This window comes from Ciona robusta, chromosome 4 (genome assembly GCF_009617815.1).
Source record: "Ciona robusta chromosome 4, ASM961781v2".
NCBI classification, from domain to species: domain Eukaryota; kingdom Metazoa; phylum Chordata; class Ascidiacea; order Phlebobranchia; family Cionidae; genus Ciona; species Ciona robusta.
The window spans coordinates 5400486-5415934 of NC_143238.1; the positions used below are offsets into that span (position 1 = coordinate 5400486).

The 15449-nt window shown below is 35.8% G+C and overlaps 2 protein-coding genes across 2 annotated transcripts in view; both read right to left on the reverse strand.

Moving 5' to 3' along the window:
• LOC149737010 (uncharacterized) overlaps positions 1-6103 on the reverse strand; it is a 29439-nt gene extending 23336 nt beyond the window's left edge. The window contains exon 1 of the mRNA XM_089876999.1: positions 6084-6103. The gene's annotated coding sequence lies outside the window, so the exon portion shown is untranslated. The remainder of the gene's footprint in view (positions 1-6083) is intronic.
• Positions 292-14439, reverse strand: LOC149737013 (ATP-binding cassette sub-family C member 5-like). The gene is made up of 29 exons (XM_089876990.1): positions 14140-14439; positions 13823-13978; positions 13353-13497; positions 12934-13076; positions 12538-12628; positions 11883-12056; positions 11110-11254; positions 10699-10850; positions 10336-10416; positions 9880-10020; positions 9561-9649; positions 9113-9315; positions 8719-8839; positions 7919-8173; positions 7543-7649; positions 6911-7084; positions 6456-6564; positions 6170-6309; positions 5718-5830; positions 5272-5447; positions 4937-5003; positions 4309-4460; positions 3971-4057; positions 3454-3658; positions 3010-3176; positions 2577-2689; positions 1813-2051; positions 1237-1515; positions 292-1177 (listed from the first exon to the last, which is right to left on the reverse strand). The coding sequence occupies exons 1-29, from the start codon at positions 14346-14348 to the stop codon at positions 947-949; spliced, it is 4464 nt and encodes a 1487-aa protein (XP_089733116.1). The 5' UTR covers positions 14349-14439; the 3' UTR covers positions 292-946.
• Positions 14440-15449: the final 1010 nt, after the last annotated feature.

Below are 15449 nucleotides of genomic sequence, written 5' to 3' on the forward strand. Positions count from 1 at the left end.
GCAGGTAATAACGCTAAACATAGAAAGCAAACTCTATTCCAGGTAACATCAAATTGAACCGGATTTGAGGGCTCTTTATATAACGAGTGATACCGATTTATTAGTCGTCGTCCGGAAGGAAATATCTGATTTGTTAAACCGCGTATTTAATCATATTTAGCTGGAAAGTTACAATTACTCACCCATTGCTTGTATCAAAACAACAATTGCAGCAACTTTAAACTCGCTCTGTGTTTAATTATGGTTGTAAAACTCTCTTATTTGTGTTTATCTGACCATTTATCTAAGGTGGAAACGATCACATATGCATTTGAACGTATAGGTTGTTGTATTTACACACTTGTATACAAATACTTGGTTTATATAATATTGGTGTGAATATGGTACCGAATCTCAAAAATGTAATGAATATGCCGACAAAAGCATAAATGCACATAAAAAATGCCACATAGAATTAATATAAATAAATTATACCAACAAAAAAAACGAGAAATGGCACAGAAACGATTTGCATAGCACAATTTGAAAAATTAAAGTTGGAGGCATAAAACAGTATAAGCAACGAATTTGTGTGAAAAATTAGAAACAATAAAAAGAATTTAAACTATCGATAAAGTTCAGTTATGTTTTAATACATAGGATATTCCATTATAGGTAAGTTTACCAAACAGAGTTATATAATGGCTTTAAATAAGCGATGCCAATTGTTTACATCTAGAAGTTTTGTTATAGAAATTTGGTTACACATTACATCAAATAAAGTTTCCTATACATTAAAACTACAGGACTTCAAATCAACGTCTTAACAGAGTAAAAAAATGATGTTAAGTTAGATATAACGTTGTACCGTCGGTTCACGGACACAATACTGCTTTAAATAAACGCCAGCAAGGTGTATTATAACTATATGGCGATAAAACAACCATCGGCCGCACTTTTTCATTTTTTAAAATGCTGTTTCGTCAGCTTCCGAATCGCTTTCAAAGGCATCATTAGAAAATGCTGTGTTTATAGGGGAGGGATCATTTAATAGAGACGGTGGCATAGTAGGGGAGGCAGGAGCTAATGGCTCATTACTGTTCGCTTGATCATCCACGCTAGCGGAAGCGACAATCATTTTCGAAAAATGAGATAAAGGATCGGCGAGCAAGGAAGCAGGGTTGTCGAATTCGGCAACCTGTTGAATGAACAATGATGTTATTATACGGATTTATAGATTCGATAAAGTGGATTTACCTCTCCGTCGTCCATCACTAATATCTTATCACTGGTTAGCACCGTGTTTAATCTATGAGCGATAGTGAGCATTGTGCAGTCGGCGAATGCTTCACGAATCGTATCCTGCACCAAACTATCCGTTTCGCTATCGATAGCAGCAGTGGCTTCATCCAGCATTATTATTTTAGAATGGCGTAAAATAGCGCGGGCCATGCATAAGAGTTGTCTCTCTCCAACGCTGAAGTTTTCACCATTTTCCACAACTTCTGTTTCCAGTTTGTCGGGAAGTTCAGAAATCTGTTTTAAATAAAATAAGAATCAAACTATTAGCGATTATATAAATACACGTATAATCGACCGAATCTGGGTCGCAAATAAACTAATTTTACATAATTACACAGCATGTGATAAGGTGTAAGCAGAAACGAGGTGTATGAAACAAAACACAACACCCTTGTTAACCCGAATGTCGTTGTACCGCCACGCGAGGCCAAATAAGTTACATTCATTCATCTGCTAGTGCATATAACTTTATAATACAACGATAAAGTTACACGTTTCTTAGTTATAGCAAGTTAACACAAATTAACATACCGTAGGTTTCATATGCGTTCTTTCTAAAGCTTTCCAAATTTCCTCATCGGAATATTGATCGAAAGGATCAAGGTTATAACGGACAGTTCCCACAAACAGAACGGGATCCTGGGGAATGATTGAGAGATTTTTTCTCAAATCTTTCAACTCTATTTCCCCAATATTTACACCGTCCACGGATATAGAACCACTGGATAACTCGACAAGACGGAATAAAACCGTACCGAGACTGGACTTTCCTGGATGCAAAACCGACAAATCAAATAAATGAAAGTCAAGTTATGAGTAAAAATGGCGAATTCAAACCAGGTGCCATATAGCTCAGTTGGTTAGGCACTTGCCTCGTAACCGAAGGATCCAAAATTCGATGCTCAACACTGATACAGATACTGATAGACGCATATGTATCGCCACGAGAGGACAAATAGGTTACGTTTATATACAAATATAGTAGGATGGGGGAAGATGGGACACCTTTTTATTCTATTCTTACGTCTCATTTGGTAGCAAATAAAAAACAATAAAAGAATTACAAACCCGTTTCCTGACGACTCCCATAGATCGTTTTTATAAATTATCTAAAACATCTTTGGATATTATGCGCTAAAGGTGTCCCATCTTACCCCACCGTACTCTATTATATGTTCTGGGTTTTGGTTAATGGGCCAACTCTGTCCTCGTTATTACGGCCATTACCAGAATAGACTTAAAACTGCATATACAACTGTACACAATACCTATATACACCCATCAAATAGCTGTACCTGAACCCGTACGTCCAACTATCCCGATCTTTTCCTTCTGTTTAATAGTTAGCGACACATTCTTCAACACCAGCGGTAGGTCAGGTCTGTATCTCATGCAGATGTTTTTAAACCTGCAAGGGAAATTAATATGAAATATAGCCTAGAAAAAACTGTAGCCCATAAGCTACAAAAACAAGTGTGTCAGAATGCCAAAATATAGAGTAAATGAGGTAAAAAAAACTAGAACACAAACGTAAACGTTTTTTTTTGCACTATGGTTTTCGTAACTGGTATCCAAAGCATAGAAAACATTTAAAATAAAACAATTTGGTTTCGAGATCAGATATACGAATTGATAATTCAGTGTTGGAATATATAGGTTTCTATTTTGTCATCCGTTCACACCATAACACGGCAAATTACATACTTTTAACACTATTAACGTACAAACCTAATTTCTCCTTTATGCGGCCAATTCTTCGGTATTTCTTTAGTTTTTTCGTCGACAGGTTGTTCAGATGGACAAGTAGTTATATATTCGTTGACTCTTTCCACCGAAGTGAAGTAAGACTCCGTCTCTACACTGAACCGAACGCAAACTTGGAACATCCCAGTCAACTGAATTGAGTGGAGAAGTTAACCAGCATTTAGAATTTCGGGTTAAAATGGGATTTAGGCAAGGTTTGGCCCATTATCCCAACACCCGGGTGCTTCATATAGGTGGTCCAAATTTTAATAATATATTTGGTTAAAACAAATGTTTTTTGCATAAGAAGGAAATATAAAGGTATTTTTTAATAAATATATATAAATGAAAATCAAGGTGTCGTTATGAACAGTTATACTGAACGTTGTTTTTTTACTTATAAAAAATGTGATTTACTGATATACTTACAGTAACTGCATAAGAGAGTGCCAATCCAGCGAAAGAAGCACTGGTTTCTCCGAACGTTTCAGGGAAAATAGTTGAAAATATGACAAAGAGAGCCACCAGTATCGTTACAGATATACTCATGCAATCAAGTCGACATGATAGCCATCGCATGGAACAAAGGTAGGCATAATACGGAGCCGCGTTTCTGTCCAGCTGTTTGCAAAATCTAGAGAGCATTGATGTTTTAATTAAACAGGTACATAGATAAATGTAAAATGTTTTTTTTTTAGTTGTAATATCATATAACATGGGCGTTTAGGCTACACACCTATTACCGGCTTACGAGTTGGTAGCATCGTCTAGTCTCAAACCCGTAACTTTCGAGTTAGAGGCAGGTTAGCTAACCATTGTGCCCATGTGCCGAACCATATATAACGATTTTAACGCCTACATTTTTAAAAACAATGGTATAAATATGTATAACACTTTTAGGCGCACAGTTGCAAATGGTGGTTTGTGAAACAGTTAATATTCTTACGTCTGTATAAAATCATCTGTCTTGTTGTATGCGTGTATGGTACTGAGACCTTGTACTGTTGATGTTACATGAGAAATCCACGGAGACCTGTAAATAAAATCCTTCAGTAAATGAAAATATTAAAAATTAACCAAATCGTGGACATATAATATTGTGGGGGAAGATGAGACACCTTTAGCACATATTATCAACATATTTTGATCGTGTTTTAAACAATTAACAACAGTCTATGGGAGTCTTGAGGATACAGTTTCATAATTCCTTGAATGTTCCTTGTTTACCACCAATGGGATAAAAATTATAAAAAAGGGGTGTTCCGTTAATATATATACGCTCACCTTGTAACGTTATCCACTCTCTTAAACTCACGAACTGCAGTACGAAAGTATTTGTAAACGAATCCAAACAAAACGACAATGACGGCAATCGCGATCAGGAACCATGGGAACACGATAACCATGGTAACAACGGCAAACAGAATGAAAAGAATCTAGTGAAAAAAGTAAAACAAGTTATAGGAAAAAGACTACAAATGCTTTAATACGCTGTTCTCGCGTACATGGATTTTTAGGAGGTATTTTCATTTTTTAAAACTTTGGGGAACCTTTAGATCACATCAGAGAATTTCTATCAGTACACAAATTTTGATTTTTTGTTGGTAAACATCTTTAAGTGATTAATTTCCAACTCTTCGCTATATTTAGGTAATGTAGTAGGATGGGGGGGAGATGGGACACCTTTACATTCTATTTTCTCGTCCCATTTGGTAGTATACAAAGAACATTCAAAAAATTATGAAACTGTATCCTCACGACTCCCATCATAGACTGTTGTTAATTAATTGTTAAAAATAAGATCATAATATTTAAATATTATGTGATAATGTGTCCTATCTTTTCCCATCCTACTATACATTTCGTTAATGCATTTAAAGAGATGCGAGTTGTTAAGTCTTGTAAGACGTACCTGTTGCAGAAACATGTCCATTATAAAAGGTAGCCGAACGTCTATATCGTCCATGTCTTTTGAAAACCTGGAAAATGTTTTTAAATGTTATGTTATAGCTTGTGAATGCATGCTTATACAAAAATGCATGTTAGATGCTATCATGGGATAAAGTAACTTTGTGCCTGATCGCCGATCAGAGAGTTACCGTTTAGTTAAAGCATGTAGCTAGTTACCGATTAACTTGAGTGTCTTGTGCAAATACACACTCGGGCCCGTATAAATGTTGATGAACTTTATAAACAATATTTAACATTCTCGATCGCAACAAGGTATTACATATTTATAGATCTTACCGGTTTAGAATTCGGCCTGTTGGAGTGGTATCAAAAAATGTCATTGGACTCCCAAAAACGGTCTCAAAAAGCTGTTTATGCAACTGGGTTGCACTTTTTGTTGTGCTGCGTACGTACATGGTTGCTTTCATAACAGACACGACGATAGTAAGCGCAAGTATGGCAAAGTAAATTCCCTGAGACAAAAATATACTGGTATAGTATTGTGGGGTAAGATGATAGAACTTCAGCAAATAATATCCCGACCGTGTTTTAAGCAATTAACAGCAGTCTATATAGTAGTCGTAGGGATATTCTTTAGATGTCCCTTATACTACCAAATGGGACAAAAAATAAAATTAACAGGTGTCCGATGTTTAAACCACGACACGATGCATACAACAAAACATAAATAGCAAATTAAACAAATCTAAAAAAATGTTAATAATAATGATAAGATGAACTACCTGATAGAATCCCAGCCTTTCCCCTGTACTAATATTAGGGTCCCGGGTTGGGTTACACGCAGGAGTTGTAGCGATTGTAAAATTAGTTTCACCCATACCAGAACCAGTATAATCTGAATAAATGAATGGAACAACGTAAATATGAATTACGAAATACGTAACAACGACAAACAAATTCAACAAATTTTATAATAAGTACAGGGTGGGGAAGATTAGACACCTTTTTATTTTTTCGACTCCCATAGACCATTATTGATTGTTTAAAACACGATCAGGATATTTGAAAATTACGTGCTAAAGGTGTCCCATCTTACCCCGCCCCACCTTATAATATATATAAATATCGTCTAAATGGCATCATCGGTTCCTTATTCAAATAGAATCTGTCCTTTACAACGCTAAAGGGAACATACGAACGAAAACTGAATATATAAAGTTATGCATTTGCTCACCTGGTGGTGCATAAGTTGGGTTGGTGCAATTAATAAGCGCACCACCAGCATTAATCCATAAACTCAACCACCAGTTGTCCAGTGTTATTCCAAATATAACAAGAATAAATAACAGACCGGTAAACAAAGACACCAAGAACCTGGAAAATACAGAATTACGAAATAAATAGTTTGTAATGACAAGGGGTAATTACTAAATTTAAGTCTAAATTATAGTGTATTTATTAGAAATAAAACTAAACAAGTTTTAGCTTGAATTTGGTGCGTCAAAAACATATTGACTTACCCTCCAGTTGCTTTAATGTATACAAGGTACGTCTCAGGACTCACGGAGCCGGTTTGTTGCTGCTCGCCTTTTATAAGGACAGTCTTATCTTTCTCCGCCTCTTCGGGTTCTGCGTGAATTTGCACCGAAAAGATAAATTGAGAATTAACTTTGTTTTGTCTCTTATGATTTTATAACGAAGGACAGTATAAACTTGTAAAATGTAAGTATTGGTTAAACAGAAGTCGTTATAACACGCTTATGGATAAAAAATAAAGTTATTCGATAAAAGAAAGTTATACCTTAGCTTTGAACATTATAAAGTAATAATCCATTATTATTAAAACAACAAAAAGTTGTAATCGAAAGAAGAAACACGGCCTCTTAATTGAGTATTTAAATATTTTTTGCCGTTTCCCGGAAATTGAACTCGTTTATTTTGCAATTTACTTAAAAAATTTCGTTTCTCAGTTTACCTGAAACAAATTCGCTATCCAGTGCTTCATTTGACATTCCAGCTTCGATCGCTACAGTGCTGGTTACCGACCTTACACTCCCAATGCGTTGGAAGTGGCTGGTATGGGGCGACGGGTGAAATGACGGCCCCGAATTTACTGAGTTTAAACTAATACTGTCTAACTCAGGAATTCCTGAAAGAACAAAAAATGTAAACAAGCCATATGGTTAAAGGTTTATTGACAATTTACTCTTTTTTAAAAAAATTAAAATGTATTTTCAGAGCAAGAGAGTTACAAATAAACGTTGCTTGTTTTATGGTAGGGTGGGGCAGATGGGACACGTTTAGCACATAATATCTAAATATCCTGATCGTGTTTTAAACAAGGGTCTTCTTTGAATGCTCTTTGTTTACTACAAAATAAAATAAAAAGGTGTCCCATCTTCCCCTACCCTACTATATGTTAAAACTAAACTGCTTACGTAAGAAAATTTACAGCTTCCTAAATATACTCTATAATGTTTTATATAGTAGGATGGAGTAAGATGCGATATATATTTTCATTGTTAATTGTTCAACATGATCAGGAATATTGGATTTAGAAGCTCACCCATCCCATCTTACCGCGCAATATTATATATAAATATATACCTGGTAATGATCCACCACTGAGGGTTCTTTGCCGGATTATTTGCTTCACAAGTTCGGTATCTACGACTTCTGGCTTCTTATCTTGTTCTTGTTCCAAGTAAAAGTTACTAAAATTAAAAAAAAAACTTATAAATGCGTTTTTGACCCGAAAGAAGTCCGCTCGTGGTTTATAATAGAAATACACAATTGTGAATCGAAAAACAACGTCTAAAATAGTCATGTAACGGAATTTTGTGCAATAAACATACTTTATTATAATCTCCTCGAAAATAACCGCGAAGAGCATAAAACAACGATTAGAAGAGAATCAAAAGCAAAACGACAGTTGTTAAAAATACGAATTATTTTATTTTTTTAATTTTTTTTATGGGCTTACCTAATGAGATTATAGTATTCTTCCTGTTTCTTCATCAGGTCATCATGGTGGCCTCTCTCAGCCATAACCCCATCCTTCAACAACACAACTTCGTCACAATCTTTTAAATACTGGAGTTGGTGGGTGACAAACACTACGGTTTTCTCTGATAAAACTTTCTTAATGCATTCGAAGAAAATGTGCTTTCCAACGTGGGCATCGACAGCGGATAAAGGGTCGTCAAGTAATACTATCTCCCGTTCGCTGTACGCAGCTCTGTGGATAAAGATGTTGTGCTTATATAAATTCTACTCAATTATTGCTATAATCCAAATTGATCTTAACAGCTGTCAAATTCCTTCATAATAAAAATCTGCATATACGGAGACTATGTAGTTCACTGATAAGCGCGATTTAAGGTTTATGTGCTTTTTATAACATTATATTCGCTTTCGGTTGTATTATGCATCTTAAAACCCTGATCCGAGCAAAAAAATAGGCAAAAAAGCTGTTATAGTGCAATACATACTGACACAATTTCATATAAGGTTTAAGCTACCGTTTTTAAGTATAGTGGGATGGGGTAAGATGGGACACCTTTAGCACGAAATATATAAATATTCTGATCGTATTTTAAACAATTAACAATGGTCTATGAAAGTCGCGAGAACAAGTTTTTATAATTCCTTGAATGTTTTTTGTTTGCTACCAAAATGTACGAGAAAATAGAATGAAAAGGTGTCCCATCTTCCCCCATCCTACTATATAATATATATCAAATATATAACATATAGTTATAAGATACATAAAGCACCACCCACCTGGCCAAGCTTATTCTTTGTTTTTGTCCACCAGATAAGTTAATACCTCGCTCTCCAACCTCAGTGAGATCTTTATCAGGAAGAATCGCAAAATCAGAAGACAGAGAACAACATTCAACAACTGTAAAGTGTTCAAGTAATAATTTTTTAAATAAAAGGAAATATACTTGACTTCACATACGTCCGGGTTTTATTAGAATAAATTTTCAACATTCGGCGTAGAGGTTAGAATGCCATTAAAAATCATATTTTTAGCTTATTTGTAAATATAGAACAGTAAATTTTATCGGGAAACTTTTCTCTTTTAATTTTACGTGCTTTCTAAATAGTACAAGAAAACTAAAATAATACGTAGTAGTAGCTTGATGGATGTAACATTAACCCTTTACTTTACCTCTGTTGTATTTCTCTTCGTCCCACGGCGACCCAAACAAAATATTCGCACGAACAGTTTCATGAAATATCCATGCTTGCTGGGGAACGTAAGCTAGTGTGCCGGACAAACCAATCGTCCCATTTTGTATTCGCAACTGACCAAGAATACTGTTGATCAACGATGACTTACCGCTACCAACTGAACCGCAAATTCCCAGCAGACTAAAAAATACAGTTCAATTAGGTAATATAGATCGCAACCTGCTGTAGCAGTGTAGTAGTATATGGCGCGTGGGAATTACAGTGTCATACCAACGAAAAATCAAAATTTGTGCATTGATAGAAATGCTTAAATGAGATCTAGGGTACAAGTTTCAATAATCGAAACAGCTTCTGAAAGAGGTATCTCCCTTTAAGTACTGACATACTGAAAAGCGAACACTATACTTGCGTATGTACGACATTACCTTTTCTTGGGAATTATCAGATCCAGGTTATGCAGAACGTCAACCATGTTTTCTGTCTTTGAAGATTCAACGCTGTCAGAATCACTTGTCTTGGTACAAAAATAAAATGTTAAGTAAATTAAAAAAAAAACATTTTTTTATTCGCGCAACCTACAAGGCCCCATCCAAGCAATATTAGATATTTTAAAATGGGCCAATCCCGGTGTAAATTTTAGGATTTTTGAAATGCCAAGCTGCGGGACCCACCCGGATTAAATAGAACATTAGACATTAGAATGTACATAAATTCCACATTACTAATTTAGTATATGCAACTTACATCATCTTTTTCCACGACATCCCATGCTGTTGTGAGGTTGGTAAACTCTACAGCGTTGTTAGTAGAAGCAGTGGGGATGAAATATTCTTCCATTTCTTCCATTGTTAACAAGTCGTCTATTCGGTTGAACGTTATAAATACCTTTGAAAATAGAGATGTGAGATTACGGAAGGATCTGGTGCTACGAAAACGTAACAGATAAAAATCCAGTCCAGCCAATTGTATAACAAAAGATATATTTACCCTAAATGATATCGTCAGTTTATTTATATAGATCCTGAGATGAATGACCGATAAACAATTAACAACGGTCTAGGGGAGTCGTGAAGATACAGTTTTTAAATTATTTGAATGCTTTTGAATACTACCGAATGGGACGAGCAAATAGAATGTAAAGGTGTCCCATATTTCCCCACCCTACTATATAATAACAATTCACCAACGTAATGTTCTCACCTCAGCCATTGCTTTGACTGCTTGTGGTAGAACAGCGAGTATAAATCTCAGAGCATTGAACACGGATATAATCGTAAACGCCTGAAACGAATGACATCAACTCAGTTACATAGATCTCTTTAACCTTTTTAAAAAACTTTTTATGAGCAACAGAAAGTTTGAGGGCAATAAACAATACATGTTGAGTACTATAGACGCTAACTAAAGACTATGCATTCTAAAATTTAAATTAAACCTAATTAAATCAGGGTTTTTCCTTTTTAACTATATTGTTTGGTGTTTGCACACATACATCACATAGCACAGTACTACTCAATACACGTTAACACGGGGGTATAAAATATGGTAATAAAGTGATCAAACCTTTGTAGCATTCAAGGGATATCCACATAAAGTATGAACGAGGAATGTCAACACGGTTGAAACGACCGGAACTATTGGAATCACGGTGACTTGCAAACTTTGGATAAAACTTGCTTTTCGGAGCAACGTGCGTTCATTCTCTCTTATCCGGCCTGTTATAAAATCACCATATAATTGTGGGTCATGTAAATATAGTAGGATGGGGAGATGGGACACTTTTTCATTATATTTACTTGATCCATTTGGTAGCAAACAAAGAGCATTCAAAGAATTAAACAACCGTATTCTCACGACTCCAATCGATCGTTGTTCAAAATACGATCAGGGTATTTGGATATTATGTGATAAAGGTGTCCTGTGTTCTCCCAGCCTATTACATTTGAAACCATAACTAAAATAAAGTTAACCAACCTATGGATTTAGCAAAACTGACTTCCCAAGCGTACATCTTTATAAGTTTCACACAAGTTAATATCTCATTCATCATACGGACTCGTGTGTCGGTTATCTGAATGGTTTCTCTTCGATATTTTGCCATCATCTTACCAAGGAACATCTGGAAGATATAGAACATTAAGAACGTGTTGGACATTTTACAACGACCAAAACAAGCAGCCACCAAGGGACTACATTCTGTAAAGCCCTTTATACCACACAGCCAGCAATCTTCTATGAAGATTTATACACGTACAGCAGTAAAAAATAAAAATGTTTGTAAAACTGGTAACTTCGAAGTTTTGCAGTAAATGCGAAAATACGGTCTCATACGACTAGATATACTAAAATGGTGAAGTAACGTCAAGGTTAGGTTTCTCTAAGCATGCAAATTCTCGCGATAATAAGGGGAATTGACTGTTGGACTTGTAGCACTTAAAATGAGACAGTGCTATACTGCTATTACTGATTGCATAGCGTTAATATTTAACTTAATTGATTCATTTCCCAATCATTCGGGCAAATGTCACAAATTGAAAATGTCGAGTCAGAGTGATATTACTAAAGGGACAAATATTAGTCGTTACACAGTTATAAAGTCCAATTTCATTTTTATAAGCCATTGAGCATATTGATACTAAATGTGGTAATAAACTTACAATTCTCAATATAAACGAACTATACTGTATTTTAAGCACATCAAACTAAAGCAAACCCTTGAACAAATGTTTACATAGTTTTAAAACAACCTGAAATGGCATGAACATGACGAAGGATAAGATTCCAATTAAGCCAGTCCACCCCAGGTAGACACAGCAAAATATAGTAGTGACGATCAACATGAAAGGAGCTCCTATCAATATGCCTCCAAACATTATCATCTCAGATAAGCGTTGTCCATCGTTGGCCAGCAAATTCACGAGCTAAAAACGCAATTAAACAAAAATTAGAAAGTTTTACAGTTCTTTAAAGTTTTAATATAGTAGGGTGGGGGAAACATTTAAAGATTTATAAACCGTATCCTCCTACTCTCATAGACCGTTGTTATTTGTTTAAAACATGATGAGGATATCTGGACATTTAAGGTGTCCCGTCTTCCTCCACCCTACTATACATAGTGTTCGCTTTTTCTTTGCTAATTCCCAATCTTTTAGTCTTAAAGTTTTTTCTTGGACATTTTGACAGCACCAAAATGCAGGGGTTATTAAGCTTCACAAAACGTTCAAGGTTATGTAATTGAAACTGTAAAGTGATATGCTCTGGTTGTTACAATGTCACGATTGTGCAACCCTCCTATAGCCGCTTGCTTGTCAATTATCAACACGCAAACAAATATTGTTGTAACTCGCTATATACGAGCACATAAACATTGTATATGATGCAATCGTGTATAAATAGCCTTACCTCGCCAACAGACTTGTCTTTTAAACTCCGAAGTCGGGCGATCTTTTTAAAAACCATGGTAAGAACACCAGCCCGTGCTCTGATTGCCGTCCTTCAGAAAGAAAGATATAATGACCGTGTTTTACTTGAAGTAGCTAAAATTTTAGTAAACGACTCAATAAATGTCTCTTTTATTTCGCCATATATCGTTAGTGTGCGTCGCGTTATTTATAGCATATCATGTTAAAGTCCAAATGTATATGTTAGAATGTGACGTACAATAATATCATACGACATAGTGAAAGCAGTAGTGCCTTTATTTCAATTTGTAATTCGGGAATGAAACTATCTTTCAAAGCATTCTCAAACGGTGTAGGAAGTGAAATAATACGCGTAGATTTCTTAAGTTATTTTTACCTGTAGTTGATTGCCCAAAAAGTTGCGAATAAAAGCGACCTTCCAAACTCAGTGCAACCTAAACCACACACGAGTCCAATTCCATATCCAACAGACGGATTTACTTGGTCCGAAAATCCAATTAGCCGACTAACCAAAAATGCCTGCGTTCATAAACAGCAATTATATCATTTATCCAGTGAAACACGAAATATTGAGGAATGGGAAAGAATAAATATAACTTATTTATCCTCGCGTTGCTGGGAAACTGCAATTGTTAAAACACGAGTGTTTTGTTTCACGCCTCGTGCCCGCTTACGAGTTATACCACATATAAAACTTTTTGTTTTTTTAAGCACTACGCTCCGTGCTGTTAGGAGCGGTGTATATCATTTATTTCCTAGCGAGTCAAGTTCTAGAATCATACAAGATGTACGTACCGGTCCGGCAAAAGCAAGTGTGACAGATATGGTTACAGCAATTGAAGATGCAATCATTCGTGTCCGTATGTAGCGAAACACTGCCCGTCTTATCGACGGCACTCCGTTGATTTTGTTTGCTTCGTCATCGTATAGCCGATAGAGCCTGTTAGGTAAATAAAAGGTAGGTCAATTTATAGAAAGGGTTTACATTGCCGGCTAGTGACCTCTTTAAATGCAAAGCATTTCTTGTAGTCACTTATGGATTGTCAAAATTATCAGCTATATACTCAAAACAATTAAAAAAACACACAAAATTAAGCAACTACAAATTTACACGCAGTAATTCGTAAGCGGGTATATGACATGTATGACACACAACACCCGTGTTATAACAACATTCGTTGTCCCGCCACGCGAGTTTAAATAAAGATAGGCCGCATATAACATTCATTTATTCATACACGCATTATACGTTCATGGTTTCATACCTTTCTGACGACGATTGCGACGCGTCATATTTTGAAAGCGGTGGAATATCTTCTGGTGTAAGGTTGTTCTTTGCTGCTACTATTGTTTGGGTTAACCAAGAAAATGTAATAAATGAAAACACATTCGCATTATCCACCGGTGCAGGACATTTTCTCCTGTAAATAAAGGTATTTAATTGTTTGTTAGGTTACGACAGATTAATAGGACGAATACATTGTCGGTAAATCGCGCCCGACGGTAAATTTTACAGTCGTTGTTATCGTTCTAGTTGCAGTAGCAATAAAACAGTCATCTCAATAAAACGATAAACTCTTACTTTGTAAGTCTTACTGGCTTGAGCGACTGCAGACTTCTCCAGTACTTTGAATGCAATTTATCTCTTTCATATGGATCTTCTTTCTCGGAGAATCTTACAACAGGATGACCGTTGGTCGTCCCATTGGTTGTCCCGTTAGTTTTGCTTTGTTTGACGCCGTTACTTTTACTTTCAGAAGTAACATCAGGTATCGGCTCTTTCATCCCCATATTTCTAATTAATTAAAGTTAAACCTGACATTCAGATATTTCCTTATTTTGTGACAGAGCAATTCGTTAACATTAAATCAACATATATACAGTATATCAAAAACTGTCTGAAATACCAATAAACCTGAGCTAGTTTAACCTAGTTTAACCGTTTAACCGCAGTTTAACCGCAGTCTTTTAAACACGCAGATCCTTTGTAGCCATACGTTTAAAAACCATTCGTAGACGAGATTCTAATTTGAAACCGCATAGCATATGCGGAAATAATACTTGCCACAAAAGCTCCATACGCCTGACAAAGAAGGAATGGATCTCGCAATGAAACAGCTAGCTTTAAAACCTTACTTATACGCCAACTCCAGTTTTCCACTCTGAGTTTTGTTATATATAATAAATCTTAGCACGCTTCTTTGTGTGCACGCATGACTGGCAACTGTAACTTGCTATAGTTAATATGAAATCATGATGTAGCATGCTGATAGGCGGCTGTTAAGATGAGAGTAAACACTGCTGGTTTGCCGTGTCACCTTCGTTTGTTCGGCTTTTCGTGAATTACAGCACGAACATCGAATGATACGCCCCATATGCGCCACCAAGTCAAACAGACATATGTATAGCACGATCACACTGACGTACGGCGATGGTAGGCCAATGTACAGTCCGTAGAAGTCTTAGGTTTTTTAGGTTTGGAAACGGATATAAAAACACTTCAGTAACTTTATGTGGACGTTGTTAGAAACACGTCATCAGATAAGTGTTTAACATTTCCCATACTGGTGTTTAGTTTTAAATCGCATTATTATCCTGAACAAAGGTCGTAATCAATACTTTTCTATAAATGTCTCCATTTTACTAAAACTCAACACATTTAACAAATCTTATTGAAACAACCGAATTTGACTGCCACAATGTTAAATGATACGCCCAGCTAAATCCGAAAAGCATATTACGCATGTATGACGTTTTAACGTACCCTCTCTCATTAGCACCACTTTTAAAAGATGAACGCTCCTTTAATCCTTTCTCGTATTATGAAACTCATGCTGCTTCTACCAACAGTGTAACGTTTAAAGCAATTGTACACCGCACGTACATATAGAT